The sequence below is a fragment of the Aulonocara stuartgranti genome (genome assembly GCF_965226115.1).
Source record: "Aulonocara stuartgranti genome assembly, chromosome: 20".
In the NCBI taxonomy this organism is placed as follows: Eukaryota; Metazoa; Chordata; class Actinopteri; order Cichliformes; family Cichlidae; genus Aulonocara; species Aulonocara stuartgranti.
In genome coordinates, this window is record NC_138956.1 from 32178229 (window position 1) to 32197960 (window position 19732).

Sequence of the window (19732 nt, forward strand, 5' to 3'; positions counted from 1 at the left end):
TGGCCACAGTGATATTTAAAGTCCTCTCATCCTGCCTTGCCTCTTCTTACTCTTTGCTTACTTATTATGCTTCACTGCCTACACACCAGCTACCATTTCATGTGACATTTCAGGTAGCAATTCACCCGTCTGGAGCTCTTTTTGACCTAATTTCAGCACTGCCTACAGAGATTTCAGGTGCATTCATTTATAAAAGTTCATTTCTGGCATACAAAGGCTATGCTGTTTGTCACTTTTTATTTTTCACACATCAGTGACGTTTATGCAACAAAACTATTTGTTTAAGTGCGGCGGGATCATGGTTTGGGTTATAATAACTTCTTTCAACAAGTCTAATAAGCAATCAAGGTACAAATTTCCCTTGCTTTTATTTTGAAGATAAAGTCGCCAATTTAGAGCCTGCGCAGTAGAACCAGATAAGAACAGACAGGATCTGTCGCTGCACGGTGTCGAGAAAAAGAAATGCGTAATTTTCCTTTCAATTTTAACTTTTCTTGTAGGTGACGAGTTCACTTCTTGATCGTTTACCACAGGGCTTACATTTTTACACAGTTCCGGTTTGTTTGTAGCCCCGAAATACATTTTTTCATTCATTTTTTACGTGCCTGTTTGTGTCATTTGCACTTCCTGGTAGAAACCATGGCAGGCTCAGAAGACCAGAAGTTCTCCCTCCAGGAGGTCCTAGACACTTTTAAGTTGTGTCTGTCGGAAAATAAAGAAGTCTATCTAGAACAGTACGTCGCTGGATGGCGTGGGCTTGTAAAGTAAGTGGTTTGGTGGTCCAAATATTCTCTGTGTGTTCTTACATCAGTGTAGAAGTAAAGTAAGGCGAGCAGATCACAGCAAGGTAAATGTAGGACAGAGAGCGTTTACTATAAGCTAAGATCAAGTCTTGAGATTTATATCTGATCCAGCTGACTCTTCATCTATTTAAAAAAAAAAAAAAAAAAAAAAAAAGTAAGTAACTTTCGTATGTTTAATGAATAAAAAAGTGTCACCTTCATGCCATGAAAACTTTCCAGGTTACAGACCCTCAAAGAACATAGGGATAGGCTAAAATTTTCTTTTTAATTAATTATTTTATGAGTCCTTGCAGCTTCATAATTACAGGAGATATCCACAGATTTGAAAAACACATTAAAGCTCTGTTCAAAAACAAATAAATTGTATAACCTGAAATCAAACCCCCCTTTTGTTCAATTCTGTTTTCTGATTCCAACTTTGTGCCTCAGTATCATGTCTCCTTTCCCTCAGCCCTAACTGCTTGCACCAGATGGCTGCCCCTGACTGAGCCTGGTTCTCCCTTTTAACAGGTTTCTTCCTGTTACAAGGAAATGTTCTTTCCCACTGCTGCCAAAATGCTTGTTCATAGGGGGTTGTCTGATTGTTGGGGTTTCTCTGTATTATTGTAGGATTACTGTACCTTATAGTTTTAGGCACTTTAAGGTGATTTTTTTTTGTGATTTAAATAAATAAAATTGGATTGTATTGAAAGTTATATTGTAGTTTCAATTGCAAAACTACAACAGTCAAATGTCTGTGAAACAAGGGTCATCACAGGCTGAGATAGGTGGCTGATCAAAACAGGTTATAGCATATGAAAGGGTCTACTTTACCTACAGACTGATTCCAGAATCATATTCCTGGTAATAGTGTGCCTTCTTGGCTAGGGCTAGGTCTCTGTGGAAAAAGAGATTTTATTCTCAGTGGACTTTCTGGTTTTTAAAAAAAAAAAAAATCAATAAAATGTGATGACAGAAGCAGGCCGACAAGTATTTGCAAAGCTGGTAATGCTAGCATGAGTGTTCCCCTTTAAAAGCTCCATGTTTTTCTTATATAAGAGCAATTAAAAGATCCAATAGAAAAAAGAAACAAATACCAGAGCTGTATAGTGAGAGTTTTGACAGAGAGTATAGTTTGGACTCTTTTCAATTAGGAAAAAATGAAAGTAAAGGAATCAAAGGCAACACAATAGCATTACGAAACAGGCTGAGGCACAATAACTGCATCTTGATAATATTTTAGAAATGACTGGAATTTGTAATTATAATTGAAATTCAAATTGCAGCGGCTTTCATAAATGTTGCATTTTTATTGTAAAAAGTATGAAATATTTTTGCAGCAGGAACAGCATAAAAGGGAAAGAGTTGAGCTTCAGCTCTGGTCTGTGAGTGAATTCTTGGAATTTCTCATGTGAACTGAACCGATTATAATTTGCAGGCATTTAGAATTTACTGCCGTAATAGTAGACCAAAAGGACACCCAGGTGTTAACTGAGTGTGTTTTTACTCCTTGTAATAGGTTTCTGAACAGCTTGGGAAGTGTCTTTGGCTTCATTTCTAAGGATGCTGTCAGCAAGATCCAGATCCTTGTGAATTATATGAATGGTGAGAACGCTTCTCACTATGCTACTGTGCAGTCGATGGTAAAATACGAACTGGACAATAATCTCGTGGATGTGAACAAGAAAGGAAGCCACCCAGAGTCTGGCTGTCGTACTCTGCTGAGGCTCCACCGCGCTCTGAGATGGCTGGAGCTCTTCCTGGATCGCCTGCGCACCAGCACAGAAGACAGTAAAACATCTGCCCTGTGTGCAGAGGCCTACAACGAGTCCCTCGCCCAGCACCATCCGTGGATGATCCGTAAGGCTGCGGGCATGGCCTTCCTCGTGCTTCCTGGCCGCCAAACCTTTTTCGAAGTAATGAATGTTGGCCCACCTGAGCAGGTTGTGGCCAAGCTGGGGGAGGCCCTACCTCTCATCTCTGAGGTGTACCAGATCACAGAGGACCTATATGCTCAACATAACATGCTTGATTTACCTTAGAAGCAAGAAGTGCTAATATCTGACACGTCATACTTTATATAATTAAATATTTGTAACTTGTCCTTGGTGAAAGGCTGCTGAACAAGATGCTTCTGCTGCTTGGTGAAGGATTGTCATAATTAGCTGTAATACCACTAAGATTAATTTCGAAACTACTGTATACATGTTTTAACATAAAATTCTGTACATTTTCCTCCAAGTAATGGACCTTTGAATGTATTTTTATTAACTCATCTTTTGCTTTTAAATCAACAGTTCCCAGTCTAGGGTCAGCAATCATTTACAGTATATTAATTAATATTAATATATTGTTTGTAGTTAACTCAGATTTTGAAGATTTTACATTTTTAGACAGAAATATATAATTTAAAAAGCTGCACCTTTTAAACTTTTGACCATCCACCCATCAATCTTTCTGAGTAAATGAGCCCAGCCATCTCTCAGAGGAAGGTTAAACATGTAGGATAAGATCCTGTTGGTTTAATTCTTATAATATTTAACAGAATAAAATCCTTCTTCTAAAATAACCAATCTTAAATAATAAAAATCAGTTTATTATTTCTTTTTAAATCCTTAAGGACTTTTTGACTTGGTTTTTAATTTAGTTTAAAATTGCAATTAGATCTTTATACGGTATTTGAAAAAGAAACTGATCCTGAATTTACCTTAAATCCCTTCATTAGTTAGAATTTTTTTTTTTAAGTAAAGCTGCTGGAGAAACACTCTTAGACAATAAATTAATAAAAGTTAAAATCTAAAAGAGTTTTTAGACAGAATTTCAATTTTCAATTCTCTCCCAACAGTCAAGATTTAGAAAACAACACGGCAAAATAACTACTTCTATTAAAGCGTAAATGACAATACTGATACAAAGAACTACAAACAATACAAAACAATGTATTTTTCTTCAATTCTAAAAGGCTTTTCATACAGTTTACAATACCACCTTAATAAATGGACTACACAACACTGCTTTACCTGGGAATGCTGTAAGTTGATTTTTAAGTTACTTGTAAGCACACATTGTGTCGCTTCGTCTGGTCTGCCCTCCCTTGTCTCCTATTATTCAAGGAGTTCCCCAGGGCTCCATATTAGGACCACTATATATAACTTTTCCATTAATTTCCGTTAATTTATTAAATGCTGCGTTCTGTTTTTATTCAGTCATCTATTGTTATAAATTATTTACTGTTATCATTTACTGTTTAACTCCTTCAGTAGTACAGACCCTGGAATTTCTGCACTCATTCTTTGATGTTCTCATTTGATCTCATTGTGACTGTTCTAACCTCAGTAACACTTTTTACTTTGATTTAAAAAAGAAAATCTGAATTAATGAAATAAAAGGAAATATTGATCTGCTTGAAGTTTTCGGATGGAGGATGTTCAAATTACAGTTTTCCATTGTGGTCATGTTTGGGAATAGCTGCTCTGGATTGTTTTGTTTTTTTTAAATTAATTTAAAAATATGAAGGGAACTACAGTGGGTCCCTGAAGTCTTGGGCTCCCGTTTAAAGCTGCTGTTTTTGCAACAACATTTATTCAAAGGAAATAAACCAAGTTTGCATTTTGGATTTGAGATTTCAGCATTAAGAAGTAATGAAGAAACAATGAAATGACAAATTAATTAGAAGTGAACAAATGTTTGGCTCTCAGATATGAAAACAGGCTGAAGAGATTTAATATCTTAAGAGGATTAACAGAAAAGTTATTTACTGGCATGATGATGATATTTTGTAATGCTTAAAAGACCAAACATTTAATTGGGGAAACATGACACAAAGTAATAATGAATAATAGTGAGGTATACCAATTATGAAAATTGTATGGAATAAAGTAAACTGTTACGTCAGTTTTTCAGCTGCCATGCAGTATTTAATCCAGTGTTAAAATGTTGAACCTTCTGTTGCTGGTAATCATTATTAATGACCTTTCTATTTAGATATATTACAAAATATTCCATAAATATGGGATGATGATATATTACAAATGCAAATGGACAAACATACTTAATTGGGAAACAGCATGTTGTAAATCATTGATTAAAAAGGTTTAACTCTGTACATTGTTGTTTTCCATAAATTCATATCACTTCAGTGTTTTACTACACATCTGATTTAGGTTTTTTCTTGTTAAATGAAGATTTGTATTTTTGTTACATGCAAATGTTTATTTATGTCCACATGAACAAATGTTTTGCATTATGAATTGATTTATGATTAATGTACAAATATTATGATAGAATATAGCATTGTATTTGGAACAAGCATGTTCTGTATTCTGTGTTATTATTCACTCAAACATGTAATAAACATTGCAGGTGAAAAAAGACAGATGTTCCCGTTTGGCCGTGAAGGATGTACTTAAGGTTTCTTATTTTGTGAATTAAACTTTGTCATGTGATTTTTTTTGATTTTAGAAAATAAGTCATTGTAAGTGCAGCCATCTCACTGTCCTTAAACAGCATCTTGAAGGTGACAGAAATGAACACATATCATTACTATGAGACTAAATACACTCACCGGCCACTTTGTTGGGTACACCTGTTCATCTACACATTAATGCAAATGTTTACTCAACCAATCACATGGCAGCAACTAAATGCATTTATGCATATAGACAAGATGATCAGCTATAATTCAATCTGAGCATCAGAATGGGGATGAAAGGTGATTTAAGTGACTTTGAATATGACATGATTGTTGGTGCCATATGGGTTGATTTGAGTATTACAGAAACTGCTGATCTGCTGGGATTTTCCCACACCACAGAGAATGGTCTGGAAAAGAGAAAATTGATTGATGATTAAGGCTAAGGATATTTTTCCTACATTATTTTATTTTAGGTAGTTTTGTGAGAACACATTATTGTTTCAGTTAGTTTTGGTTTTGATTATAGTGAACACGTTTTCAAACCTAATTTTAGCTTTTAGCTCACTAAACAATAAAATAAGCTTGCCACCTTCTGTTTGCATTAATGTATGAAGCTGCAGTTGCATGTTTCCAACAGCAGGGGACTCCCACTCTCCAACCACAGGTTGTCAAGGCAACCAGAGTGTCATGGCAACGTTGCTGACGCTTGAGAAAGGACTTAATACCCAAACTGGGAAGTAAAGCGCACAAACGCTAATTTAACTTGTTGACCGGCTACGGAAGCGTACATTTATACGTTTAACCAGTGCGATAGTTTTTAAAAGCTGTGCTCATAGCCTTTAGAACAATATAAACTTTCTTTACTCTTTTTTGTAAAGCACTTACGCCGAAACACAGCTGGAAATCTTCAAAGCAGCGGATCTTCGATGCATCTAACAAGGCCAAAATCCTCTAAGGGGCGAAGCAGACCTGCTGTAGACAGCTCACTGTATCCAGGGGAGGCGAACAGCATCCACAGGGAGCCGGGGTCTCCTGAGTTCCGCAGGCCGGACAGAAACCTTCGCTCCCGGTCTCAGCCCGTCATGTTGCAAGCTAACCACCTGAGCCAAGAGGAAGTTTTGCACATGCTGCAGCGTACTCCTGCTGCTCCGCCACAGTCCTTAAACAAGTACAAAGTCCTTCCGTCAATAGAGAAGAGAAGGCAGTCAGAGGTGAGCCTGCACAAAGACGTGTACAACCTTAACCTAGCAAAGGATGGTGATGATGTGACCAAGGTCTGCAGCCCCAGTGATTCAACGGCAGAAGCTGGCAGTGGCAGTTTGCTTCTTGCTGTAAGAGCTCCATGCGGAAGGAGGTTTCAGCAGCCCTTTGACCCCACACACACTCTGCTAACAGTGAAAGCCAGTGCAGAGGCCAGGTTTGGAACCAGGTATGAAGATGCTTGCATTGAGACCATGGAGGTGCCACGCAGGACCTTTAGAGACCTGCGTATGACTCTGGCACAGTGTGCCATTCCTAACAGATCCGTGCTGTGCATCTCTCAGAAAACTGACACTATGGGGGGACAGGAGTAATATGTGTTCTTTGAGGTCTGTAACTGTGCATTTTGTAGCTTCACTTGGATATCTGAACTTCACTGTGCAAAGTTTAAAAGGCTTCTTTCGCACCAATCTGTAGCCTCTAAGATTTTTAATGCCAAACTTCGTCCAATATGCACCTTACTCAAGTAAAATTAAACTTCTCGTGCTCAGGATCTGTGTAGCAGAAGAGATGTTTTTCTGCATTGTGTTCATGAACCTGCACGGAGTTGTGATTCTTCAGAGTACTTTGAGATTATATACATTTCAGGATGTATAAATAAATGTTTCATAACTCTGGAAGCTCAATGAGCAAATGGGGTTATATATTTGGAAAATAAAATATTCACAACGACGTTGATTCTCAAAAATGATTTAGGTGGTCTTTACGCATGTAAAAGCTCAGTTTTGCAATCTACATTTAATAAATTTTAGTATAGCTCCTTTCAATTTGTTTTCCCAAAGTGTTCATTAAAACTAACTTATCATAATCAAGTTTTATTATTAAATGGAGGAAAGTAATCTTTTGAATCATTTGATTAAATTTAAATTAATAAAATGTATCCTTTTTCCAGGCAGTTCATGGCATGGGCAAGCAAATATAACATCTTCCAAAAAAATAAGTTTAATGACAAAGTAAAATGGTAGAAGTTTTACATTCATGTCTGCAGTATATACCGTTTATATTTAGAGTTCAGGGTGCCTCACATCCCACTAAATGATATTTACTAGTTTAATTGCTTCAGTAAGATTTTGCAAGCTGGAATTGTACAGCCTGCTCCTGAAGGCATCATCAAAACCTTATTACTCAGGTGTACTCATTAAAATGTAAGCTATTAGAACCACGCCAAGGAACTTGGAGTTTTTCACCAGAGAACTTTTGAATCCATTTAAATTGCTTGTGTGTTTGACTTCACAGAAATGGTAGTCAACACCAAAGTGAGTCAATTAGTCTGCTTAACTGAAAATACAGTTTTACATTTTAAATAAAATTATGCTCAAATGTGTTTCAACAAACTCATAATACCATTTGTGCCAACTCTGGAAAATTTATTGAAACAATCACACAGTAAAGTTAAAGGGGGAAAAAGCTATCAGGTCTCTCCCTCTGTCTCTCTTTTTATTAACTTATTTTTTAAACTTTAAGTCATCTTCTCAGCAGGCTTTAACAAGATTTTTTTTTTTTAAATCCACAAAAAAAAAAAACCTCAGCAACATCCTCACATGAAATTATGACTCCCGCTACAGTAAGACAGGCATTTTAAACTTTTAAAATGCTTTAAGCCACTCAAGGATAATTGATCAAACTCAAGTCATGCAAACATCTATACTAACTACATTAATATTTCACTGCACAAATAAATGAAAGAACACTGCAATCCAACACTCCTGTATGCTTTAAGGTGACGTCAGTGAACAAAGGCAAACAAAATCAAAGTGCAAACTTTGTTTGGCACAGTTAACACACGCATGCATCTGTAAACAATAAAAGTGCAAACAATAAATCCTTGGGGGAAGGGGGGTCATTAACATTTTAGGCAACATGTCTGGTTGTTGCAACTTCAGCTTATCAGGTTCTCCATTTCCTCCAGATTGGAGGTGTCAAGTTTGATGATTTTCCTGTCTGTAGGTGAAAGGAAAAAAAGAGGATGCGTCATTAGGATCTGGATTCTCTCAATTGTATCAAGCTCGAGTAAAAAAATGGAACATACCGAAATGCATCTCAATCTGTTTTATAATGTCCATGCTGTGCTCGCTGTCCACCATATTAACAGCAAATCCACGTCGGCCAAAACGGCCGGTACGGCCAATGCGGTGAAGGTATGTATCATTGTCAGCATTCCCGTCCAGATCAACTGGGAGTTCGAAGTTCACCACCAAAGACACCTGTTCCACATCAATACCTGCAATCCATGTAAGCAAAATAGTAAGTGCTGGATAGGGCTGTTCGATATAACGATATATATCGGATGACGATATAAAAAAGCCTATTGTTTCATTTTACGCTATTGTTTGTTTTGTGGTGTCGCAAAATAAACTGTTTACGGCAATATTTTTTCATCATTTTGATGGTCATTGTAGTGACTATATTAATTTCTTAAAGTTCTCTCTTTCGCTTATATTTTATATAACCACACTACGGACGGACAAGCGCCTGTTTTTATGCACTGTCGTTAGCAACAACGATGGTAAAACCTTCGCTTGTCCGCTTGTTTATTTTCCACATAAACCTTTCACAATAAAGCTCAAGATCCTGTTGAGACTTAAAAAAAAAACAAAACCCTGAATCATGTGAAAGAGTATGCAGAGTATTTATGGATGAGAAGCAAAAAAGAGCCGTCAGGTGCTAAAAAATAAACCTTAGACTCAAACATTAGAACAGGCTTTTCTCCGCAGCACGCTATGTAATAAATACTCAAAGAAAACAGCGGCCGGTGCAACTTATGTCTAAAAATGCATCCTTTAATAAATCTGTTTTTTTTAAAACACTCGACTCCAGGTACACGACGCCCAGCTGGAAACACTTTCCGCAAGTCAAGCTGCCCGAGATTCACAGAAAATGTTAAATCTTTGTGATTTATATCGTTATCGGGACAATAGATGTCTTATATCGGGATATGAGATTTTGGTCATATCGCACAGCCCTAGTGCTGATGGACATGGACTTCAGGGATCAACAGTGGTTAAAGTGATCTACACTGGCTCACTGATATAAAAAAAAAAAAAAAAAAAAAAAGGTTTTAGACAATTTCCCCACTGATGGATTAAATAATAAACATTTTAATAAACCGAATCTGCCTCACTTTAAAATAGACGTGTCCACCTCTAGCTCTACATTAATGGGTGCACACTTACCACCATTGGTATCAATCATTGGCAATCAACTCTCACTTAATAGCCTTCTTACCTCTTGAGCACACATTCGTGGTCACAAGCACTTTCTCTTTGCCGCTCCTGAAGCGTTCAATGACAGCAGCTCGCTGCTCCACTGTCATTTCACCACTTAGCAATGCCACCTGATGGCCCTCTTTGGTCAGACTTTCTGTCAGCCAGGCAGCCATCTTTCGGGTCTAAAGAAAGAGGGTAAGAAAAGAAGTTATAACCACTCATACTTACAATTTAGCCACTAAGGGTTTGGGGTTTTTTGGGTGGGTGGGTGGGTGGGGTGGTGGTGGTGGGTGTGTGTGTGTGTGTGTGGGGGGGGGGGGGGGGGGGGGGGGGGTGTTGATGAACAGTGCTGACCAAAAGTGTTGTGCTTGTGTCACATTTCTCCCCTCAATTTTAATAGCACTCTAGTTTTCACACAGTCATACTTACTTTCTACATCTCATTCACTGACATATACCAACATTTGCACCACTCAACAGGTCATTTTTAATACGGACAAGCAGGGAGAGGCACAGGTGGGTCCTCTACATCCCATTTTTCTACACCCTGCCTGGTGCCAGGTTTGGCTGGCCCTGGGGATAGGTTGACTGAATCCCGGGATCACTGTTGGCTTTTTTGCTTTTTACCCCTTAGCTTTAATAGCTCATCGCTCCTTCAGCCAGGTGAGTTAAAACTGATCATTTATTAAGTGAAAAGGTCACACGAGTCTGCTTTTTCTAAGCTCCAGCTTCCTACCTAGAGCTACAAGCAACCACAGCCTGAAAAAAAGGATATTTCCTCTGTCAACAAAAACACCGTGTCTTGCAGCCAAATAAACTCGGGGCTCATCATGCACTATTACTCTACTACTAGTACTGGTGTCTTCAGCTACACTTTATCCGTAGATTAAAATTTAGGATACTAACTTACTGACATAAAACCCTTCTTTTTGTGAGCTCTCTCCTTCTCACGAGTTACAGTGCTTTCAGTGCCAAATTAAAACCATTAAATCATAGTTTTTGTTAAGCAGCTTTGAAAACACCTGACTTACCTTGCAAAAGATCATGGCCTGTGCAATGGTAAGGGCCCCGTATAGATTGCAGAGTGCCGTGAACTTGTCCTCCTTCTCTTTGCAGTTCACATAGAACTGTTTGATGGTATCCAGAGTCTCCTCCTCACGCTTTAGCCGGATTATATTAGGTTCAGAAACAATTTGCTCTGCAAACCTCCACACAGAGTCCTCAAATGTTGCAGAGAAAAAGAGCATCTGACAGTTCATCGGCAGCTGTCTGCATAAGTGTGGAGACAAAGTGTGACAAAAAACACTTGTTTAAACAAACAACAAAGAATGTTAAGTCATTAGACCTCTCTTTTCAGTTTATTGTTGTGTGTACATTGGTATATTGAGACGGAGGAATGTTAATGTGGCTTTTGATATAACTGATTAACAAGTGTTCCCTGTAGTACATTTTTACATTAAAAGAAACATAAGGTTCCTGAGATAAACCAGACTGATCTTAGTGGAAAGCAGAGCAGCACGTTGAAGCTGGTACTGCAGGGTTCAAAACTGTGCAAACTATTAAATGTAATACAGAGATGGCATGTGTGAATAAAATATATTAATCAACAAAGAAAAGGCTGATGATGCCAGCAGTAAAAAATAAATTAATAAAAATGACAAAGTTGTAGTTCATGGTGGAGCTGCAGCCTCTCCTCTCGCACTCACAAAAACACATGCAGCAAATCTGAGGCCAGTGACAAAGGGGATTTCCAGAGTCGAACAGAAGGGTTCACTGTGACTACAATTAGAATCAAAAGAGGACTGTGGTGGAAAATTTTACATTTGTGCTTCCATAACATAACACGATTAAAAGAAATTATTTTTTGTATGCTGGTCTTTAAGAGTTCCTTCCTGTGAGAACAAAGTCTTCATGTTGCTTGGCTCACATCTAAAAATGTTAGCTTGCCCTTTTTGCTGTGAATCATACTTTATATATGTATGCATGCATGTATATATTATTATCAATCTCCACTTTGATGGGCCACCTGCTCAACAAGTTTAAATATGAAGCGATCTTTTCACTGACACTCAAGCAAAAAATGCTGTTTAAGAAAAAGTTAAAACGATAGGATTGTATGCAGATATAAATATAGCGGATATCATGTTAACTTGGCTGCCAGCTTACATCGTCTCTGCTCGCTCTTTAATGAGTTTTAAATGATGTGAAGTCCTCTCCATGACCCCTTTTAAACTCATCCCTGCATGCTTCAGGTTATCACACAGACACAGAGGGAAAACTGCTGTCAGCTCTCGCAAAGCATTTTGTGACATCAGATTTAAAGACTGCGTTTTTATTCTAATTTGTTCTTTATTAGCTTTGTCGCCGCAAGAAGGAAATCAAAGGTGTATGGGAGGAGGTGAAAAGACTCCTCTACTCACACAGGTGGTTCAATAAACAATACTTATTTACAGATGTTCTCATTGCGATTTTAGGAACAAGCACTGATGCTGTAGACTAGAACAATATTTCTTCTCGTCCACCTTCACTATTATCTTGGTAATAATGCTGGCTCTTTGCAGACTGCCATGTGTGTTTAAGAGGAGAAGCTTCAAATACAACAGGATCATCTTCATTCCCGCTGTGTTATGAAACTTTGTTGAGAAAAGCACAAGTTGCCTAAGCCGAATCCTTTTTCCCACATCTCTCTCCCACAAGTAAAATCCACGTGCATGTATATTTAAGTACAAATGTGAGTGGAACGCCTGCACTGTGGCATCAACCAGTGCTGTCTTCTTACTGTGTTTTCAACACCAACAACAGGTTCTGTAGTTCAGAGGTATATCTTTTATTTTTAAAACTGGCAACTGAATAAATTTTTAGTGAAGATTCGTGCCACTTTGGTGGAAATAAAGTTACTGGCCACAATAAGCCAGAAGCAGGCTAATCTACAGTGGGGCAAAAAAGTATTTAGTCAGCCACCGATTGTGCAAGTTCCCCCACTTAAAATGATGACAGAGGTCAGTAATTTGCACCAGAGGTACACTTCAACTGTGAGAGACAGAATGTGAAAAAAAAATCCATGAATCCACATGGTAGGATTTGTAAAGAATTTATTCGTAAATCAGGGTGGAAAATAAGTATTTGGTCAATAACAAAAATACAACTCAATACTTTGTAACATAACCTTTGTTGGCAATAACAGAGGTCAAACGTTTACTATAGGTCTTTACCAGGTTTGCACACACAGTAGCTGGTATTTTGGCCCATTCCTCCATGCAGATCTTCTCGAGAGCAGTGATGTTTTGGGGCTGTCGCCGAGCAACACGGACTTTCAACTCCCGCCACAGATTTTCTATGGGGTTGAGGTCTGGAGACTGGCTAGGCCACTCCAGGACTTTCAAATGCTTCTTACGGAGCCACTCCTTTGTTGCCCGGGCGGTGTGTTTTGGATCATTGTCATGTTGGAAGACCCAGCCTCGTTTCATCTTCAAAGTTCTCACTGATGGAAGGAGGTTTTGGCTCAAAATCTCACGATACATGGCCCCATTCATTCTGTCCTTAACACGGATCAGTCGTCCTGTCCCCTTGGCAGAAAAACAGCCCCATAGCATGATGTTTCCACCCCCATGCTTCACAGTAGGTATGGTGTTCTTGGGATGCAACTCAGTATTCTTCTTCCTCCAAACACGACGAGTTGAGTTTATAGCAAAAAGTTCTACTTTGGTTTCATCTGACCACATGACATTCTCCCAATCCTCTGCTGTATCATCCATGTGCTCTCTGGCAAACTTCAGACGGGCCTGGACATGCACTGGCTTCAGCAGCGGAACACGTCTGGCACTGCGGGATTTGATTCCCTGCCGTTGTAGTGTGTTACTGATGGTGACCTTTGTTACTTTGGTCCCAGCTCTCTGCAGGTCATTCACCAGGTCCCCCCGTGTGGTTCTGGGATCTTTGCTCACCGTTCTCATGATCATTTTGACCCCACGGGATGAGATCTTGCGTGGAGCCCCAGATCGAGGGAGATTATCAGTGGTCTTGTATGTCTTCCATTTTCTGATGATTGCTCCCACAGTTGATTTTTTCACACCAAGCTGCTTGCCTATTGTAGATTCACTCTTCCCAGTCTGGTGCAGGTCTACAATACTTTTCCTGGTGTCCTTCGAAAGCTCTTTGGTCTTGGCCATGGCAGAGTTTGGAGTCTGACTGTTTGAGGCTGTGGACAGGTGTCTTTTATACAGATGATGAGTTCAAACAGGTGCCATTCATACAGGTAATGAGTGGGGGACAGAAAAGCTTCTTACAGAAGACGTTACAGGTCTGTGAGAGCCAGAGATTTTCCTTGTTCGAGGTGACCAAATACTTATTTTCCACCCTGATTTACGAATAAATTCTTTACAAATCCTACCATGTGGATTCATGGATTTTTTTTTCACATTCTGTCTCTCACAGTTGAAGTGTACCTCTGGTGCAAATTACTGACCTCTGTCATCATTTTAGGTGGGGGAACTTGCACAATCGGTGGCTGACTAAATACTTTTTTGCCCCACTGTACCTACCTGATGTGCTTTTGTTGGTTAAGCTGAACCTACTATGACTGATAAAATGAACTATGACATTATAGATTATGGCACCAAATACTAAGCAATTAAAAACCTGCTTCAGGTGAACTGTACTGCATGCCATATTTACCAGCCAGTGTTTGTTATTGTAAAACTCTGGAAATAAAAATATGAACATAAAGACCGAAAGGAGTGCACCTGTGGATTCGAATGCTCTGGTCCCGGTGGCCCTGGGTGGCGATCATCACATCAGCCTCATCCAGCACAAACATAGTGATCTTTTTGGGGTCAATGAGCTTGTACTTGGTGCACCAGTCGTGGACTGTGCCCGGTGTACCAATGACAATCTGCTGTTGCAACTTGGCTCCTCGCTCCACTGAACACAATGCAGAGAGTCACGCAGTGAACACAGACTGGTGACTAGAAATCTTTTCTTCAGAAGAGAGTACAAACACTATCACATTCTTACTTCTATTTCCCCGAATGGCATATGCCAGCTTCACATCTGGACAAAATTTCCCCATTTGCTCAATGACTTGACCAGTCTGCAATGCGAGCTCATACGTCGGTGCGATGCAAAGGCACTAAAAGAAATTTTTTTTTGACCTAGTGAATACATTTCAGGGTCTGATAAAAGGATACCAGCTGTCTCAAGAGATTGAAAATGCTGTGATACTCTGAGGATGTTCTGCTTACCTGAGTCCACTTATTGTCAGGGTTTACATGGCTGAGCATGGCCAGAGAAAATGCAGCAGTTTTACCTGTGCCAGACTGCGACTGTGCAATCAGATTCTGAGGTCTGAAAGCAGAAAAAAGTAGACATGAAGAAATGAATAAATCACAGAAAAACCCGATGTGCTGAAGATTTGAAAGGGTTTTTAAAATTTTGACTGCTTAGATTTTTTTTTTTTTTATCATTACAACAGGACAAAAGTCCATTTAAAAAAAAAAAAAGAAAGAAAAAAAAATCACAAACTAAAGTTTTATTAAGTAAAAACCAAAAAAACCAAAACATACCCCATGTCCTCAAGCCTCACCTGCTGAAGCCAGGGTTCCAACACACAAAAAAATGTGCATAAACATGTTTATTTATTCCCACCATTGTTTCAATTATTTGTTGTCAGCAGATTAGACTTGTGACCCTTTCATCGCGTAACAGCTGACAACAAGCTGACTAAACAACAACAAGCTGTTATAGGCTTACAAAATAATGCCTGCTAATGTTGGGCTTGAGTGTCCTATAATTTACCATTTCCTTCTGATAAACAGTTGTATTACATTTCCACATCTTATGGGAGATTATTCGCAAAGTGTCCCAGTCCAACAGCGCTGAATTCGTCAAAATCGGCTAACAGCATTTATCAGAGGCAAAAAAGCAGTGCTGTCACAATACTAGAATTCAAAGTCAATACCAATACCCAGGAAATTATTCGATACCATTATTTAATGCCACACACAAGATTTTAACCCAATTTTTTTTGAGCCCATCCTGCAACACCATCCTAACATCAGAACCAACAACCACCTTTATATATAAATAAAGTAAAAACAATATAAAAGACTAATAAGGGCAGAAAAGTATGTATGTCCAGTTGACTAGTCACATACCATTATGGTAGCAGGTATAAATTTTGGGCCAATGTACACTATATGCAAAAAAGAAAATGGTTGTTCTTTTATAGATAATTGTGAAGCTTTTATGCAGCCATGACACTAAACAAGTATTTTATTCTTTTTTCTCGACTCGGTCATTTAATTTTCCATGATTTGCTGGTTTGGAAGTCTTAAAAATAGAAGCAAACTTGGGGGGTGAATTGTCAAGCTGTGCCCTTAATGACTTTTTGCATCTGTATGAGCTTCTCAAAGGCACAGATCATCGTTTTGGAACCTCAGCTTCTCTTACATGTTGAGTTCCAGATGTTTCAATCAGGGCTTAGGTTTAGTCTCCCAAAGGCAGCAGAAGTAGATCCAGCCTGTTATTTACTCCATCTGCTCTTGTTTTTAAGAAACATTTTAAACAGTTGTCTTCCATTAATTGTGGCAACAGTTATGTACTTTGTTTTTTTCATGGCCAACTGTATGTATGCATTTTGCTAGACTGTCTGTACAGCATTTGTTAATTTAAGGTTCCTATATGCAAGGATCTGTTAAAGAGTAATTAAATATTAAAATATAAATAAAATAGTGTAACTTTTTGGCACAAGGCACCATTATAAATGAACACAAGTGTGACATCCACACACATCTTTAAGATGAAAAAAGGCAAATGGTTAACATTTTTCTGAAATAACTTAAAATTGCTGTTAAATAAATCTCTTAGAATATTTATCAAGTTAATTGTTTTGGCACAAATTCAAAATTAGTGAATATGAACTCACAGCTGTGCCAGCACAATGGGCAGCTAGCCAACTAGCATTACCCAGCATGTCTTTTGGTGGTGTAATTTTCTAAGTGAGCAATTATCAGTATTAAAAATAGGTAATTTTTTTTTAAAAATCACTATGCCCCATGTTTCCCCTGATGAAGTGTGTTATTTTTAAGTTATTAATTGCTGTAATGTAGTAATTTATTTATTTCATATGATTAGAAAAGTGAAAGAAAAATACATTTAACACAGGACCCCACAGGAACCGTTTCTCAGCCCTAAAAGTGGTCAATAATGCAAAATACACAATAATGTAAACCACTTGAAAAACCACAGTGCACGTTTTTTCTGGCCACTGGAAATTATGACTGTACGCCCTTAACACCATTTGTTGAGATGACAGCAAAGAGATGTCCATTAAAGTGCCATTATTATCAACCTGATAATTTACTGAGAAAAAAAAACTACTATAAATTTTAAAAGAGCACGCTACTGTAACATTTACGAATTTAAAACAGACAGATACTTGGGATTCTCCCCTCAAACAACTTAACTGTTTTCAGTCAATAAATCAAACAGATTTCTCCCTTCACTACTAAAACAGATGACTAAAAATCTGACTTATTATAGTGTTGCATTTTCTAACTAGTAGTCATTTTCCTTTTCCATTCATTTTCTTCCACTTATCAGGGTCATGGCAGGGCTGGAGCCTATTCAAGCTACCACTGGGCGAGAGGCAGGGTACACCCTGGACATGTTACCAATATGAGGCAGGGTTAAAACAGCATTAGTCCCATTTTCATTTTGTTTTCAACTGAATTTGCCATTTCAGTTTAGTTTTTATTGTTTTGATGTTCGGATACTTGTCAAAGGCAAGATCTAAGAGGTTCAGAATAGCAAATACAATAAAACAACACTTTGAGAAGGCAGCTTACTCATTATCACTCACGGCCTCATATAATTAACAAGAATCTCCACCAGAGCCTCACCAAGCTCAACAAACTGGACAAAACAAACAAACACTAAAATTAAATGGAATTCCCTTGTATCTTTGAACTTCGTGTAAATCAACAAATACAAATTTGAAACGTAGTTTTTTTTATAAACAGACTTACGGCTGTGCCAACATCATAGGCAAAGCGTTTTCCTGGATCCTTGATGGTCTGTTAAAGCCCATATTGTACACCCCCTTCAGCAACTCAGGCTTCCTATTAAAAATACAAAATAAGGTAATTTTATAAAAGTAACACACAAAGCAAACGAGCATGATGGAAGTTTTCCTTGCAGACTCACAGTCTCAGCTCCTCAAAGGTCTTCACCGAGTACAGTGGAGAGTTGGGGTCCGCCTGCAGGACCTCCACCTGGTTTCTGTTCCTCACCAGTGAGCGGCGGATTAGTTTGTTCAGCAGAGACTGTTCGGCCAGGTTGACTCGCTCCTCTCCCCATCCTCCATTTCCGGCCTTCACGGGCATGATATTCCCTACACAGGTGGCAATACCAGTAACCACCATGACAGCACAATCATAAGTTAGCAGTTAATTTAGTTAGATGTGATTTTAAGGAGGAAAAACGAATAGTTAAGTTACCGTTTATGTCTCCTATCACGTTGCGTGGACCACGAACTCCACTGACTTTTTTGGAAAAGTCAAGCTGGTGAAAAAAACAAAATATGTTTGAAATTTTTTTGGCGCAAATAACGCAGCAGTGACAGCGAAGTCAGCGTTAAGCTAGCTAGTTAGCACGCGTTTTGACCCAACAGTTTGGAAGTTGTTGGGTAACCTTTAAAAGTTACCTGTGAGGATGTAGCCTCCTGAACATCCACTGCAGCTGCCCAAGAGTTTTGGGACATTTTCAGGCAGTTTTTGTGTAGTTTTTTTTTCCGAGACGAGCAACCTTTTTTCTTTTTGTGCAAAAGTTTGATGTCAGCATGAGCGATGTGCGTGAGCGCGCCGCTGTCCCGACCTGAACCAACCGCAACCTGCTGCTGGACCACGCGTGTCGCATTCACAAGCGTTGGAAATATTGACTATATTAAAACTTCAGCCCACAGACGCAACTAATCAAAGCAAAAACAAGCTGAGTAGTGGTGCTTTTGCAGCTTTTCGTTTTGAAGCCAATTCTTTGACGTTTCTTTAGGTAAAATGTGTGAGAGAGCTTTTAATCAAGTTCCATCCACAGATAGTTTATAATGTGATAAATATTTCTAGTAACTGCGCCATTTTCATCTTTTTTTTGTGTGTGATACAAGAAAGTAATTTTTTCCACAAGTTTGGAGAAACATTTCGTTTGTTTGTTTTGAACTTTTAACGCTTAAATACAAGCCACGATACGTTTACGCACTTTCTGAGTGATACGTGAATGCACCACAATGAACTTACTGACACACCCTTCATAGAAGATGCAACCAATTACTGCGCATCGACAGGTATTTTAAATTTTATCACTTAAACTGCTAAATGCAAAAATACAGCACTTTATAACGTAAACGTGTGTTTACATACGTAATGTTTTAGTGCTAGTTTACTAAATGCGACTATTTTAATGTAAAGTAACATTCATTATTTTCAAGCTAAGGTTCGTGTTAAAGTTTACAAATAGATGGCAACGCACTACATATTTAAATTTTATTTAAATATTTTCTAAAGATCCATATTTTCTAAAGATCCTTGTTAAATTAATGTTAATTTAATCCGTATAGGCTATTAAGGGCACTTCAAGACACTTAAATTTACATGTTTATATTAAAGGGTTTTTTTCACACCGAAACGACCGTAAAGCAAGTCTGCAGTTACCAATTATATGCACTTTGGTTTACAAATTACTTATGTTTTTGATAAATTGATTTTTCATGAGCCCTACTACAGACTGGCAACCTGTACAGGGTGTACCCCATCACTTGTCCTATGGCAGCTGGGATAGGCTCCCAGGGACTTCCATTCAGCCCCAGTGGATGAATGGAATCAGAAACATCAGGGTGGATACATGTAATTAATGTTGGAAAAGAAATGACACCAACCTCTCCCACAGGGGAACTGTAGAAAAGGGGAGAGGCCAATGTGGTACCCCAAATTTATAGGGTTGCACCAAAGAGGAAGAAGAAAAGGATGAGGAGGGGCTCTAACTGATAATGAAGATAATTACAGGTTTGGAGGTCCTAAAAGT

General features: G+C 38.4%; 4 protein-coding genes across 5 annotated transcripts in view; 3 read left to right on the forward strand and 1 right to left on the reverse strand.

The window, feature by feature from the left end:
• The first annotated feature begins 396 nt into the window (after positions 1–396).
• On the forward strand, positions 397–4887 carry cptp (ceramide-1-phosphate transfer protein). 2 transcript variants are annotated; one of them, XM_082519984.1, is made up of 3 exons: positions 397–496; positions 635–764; positions 2302–4887. In XM_082519984.1, exons 2-3 carry the CDS (start codon positions 640–642, stop codon positions 2822–2824), a joined length of 648 nt encoding a protein of 215 aa, XP_082376110.1. In that variant the 5' UTR covers positions 397–496; positions 635–639; the 3' UTR covers positions 2825–4887. The 2 variants fall into 2 exon arrangements, with proteins under 2 accessions (XP_082376110.1, XP_082376109.1); XM_082519983.1 differs by having other exon boundaries at positions 407–466.
• Positions 4888–5879: 992 nt separating this feature from the next.
• ubxn10 (UBX domain protein 10) lies at positions 5880–7142 on the forward strand. The gene has a single exon (XM_082519985.1). The coding sequence runs from the start codon at positions 6123–6125 to the stop codon at positions 6768–6770; it is 648 nt and encodes a 215-aa protein (XP_082376111.1). The 5' UTR covers positions 5880–6122; the 3' UTR covers positions 6771–7142.
• Positions 7143–8231: 1089 nt separating this feature from the next.
• ddx19a (DEAD-box helicase 19a) lies at positions 8232–18552 on the reverse strand. Its single transcript, XM_082518351.1, has 11 exons — positions 18363–18552; positions 18157–18220; positions 17864–18050; positions 17686–17778; positions 14902–15004; positions 14675–14789; positions 14404–14581; positions 10693–10930; positions 9682–9844; positions 8486–8677; positions 8232–8397 (listed from the first exon to the last, which is right to left on the reverse strand). The coding sequence occupies exons 1-11, from the start codon at positions 18417–18419 to the stop codon at positions 8336–8338; spliced, it is 1452 nt and encodes a 483-aa protein (XP_082374477.1). The 5' UTR covers positions 18420–18552; the 3' UTR covers positions 8232–8335.
• A 134-nt stretch (positions 18553–18686) lies between these two features.
• vwa5b1 (von Willebrand factor A domain containing 5B1) overlaps positions 18687–19732 on the forward strand; it is a 35186-nt gene continuing 34140 nt past the window's right edge. Inside the window, exon 1 of the mRNA XM_082518347.1 lies at positions 18687–18995. The gene's annotated coding sequence lies outside the window, so the exon portion shown is untranslated. The remainder of the gene's footprint in view (positions 18996–19732) is intronic.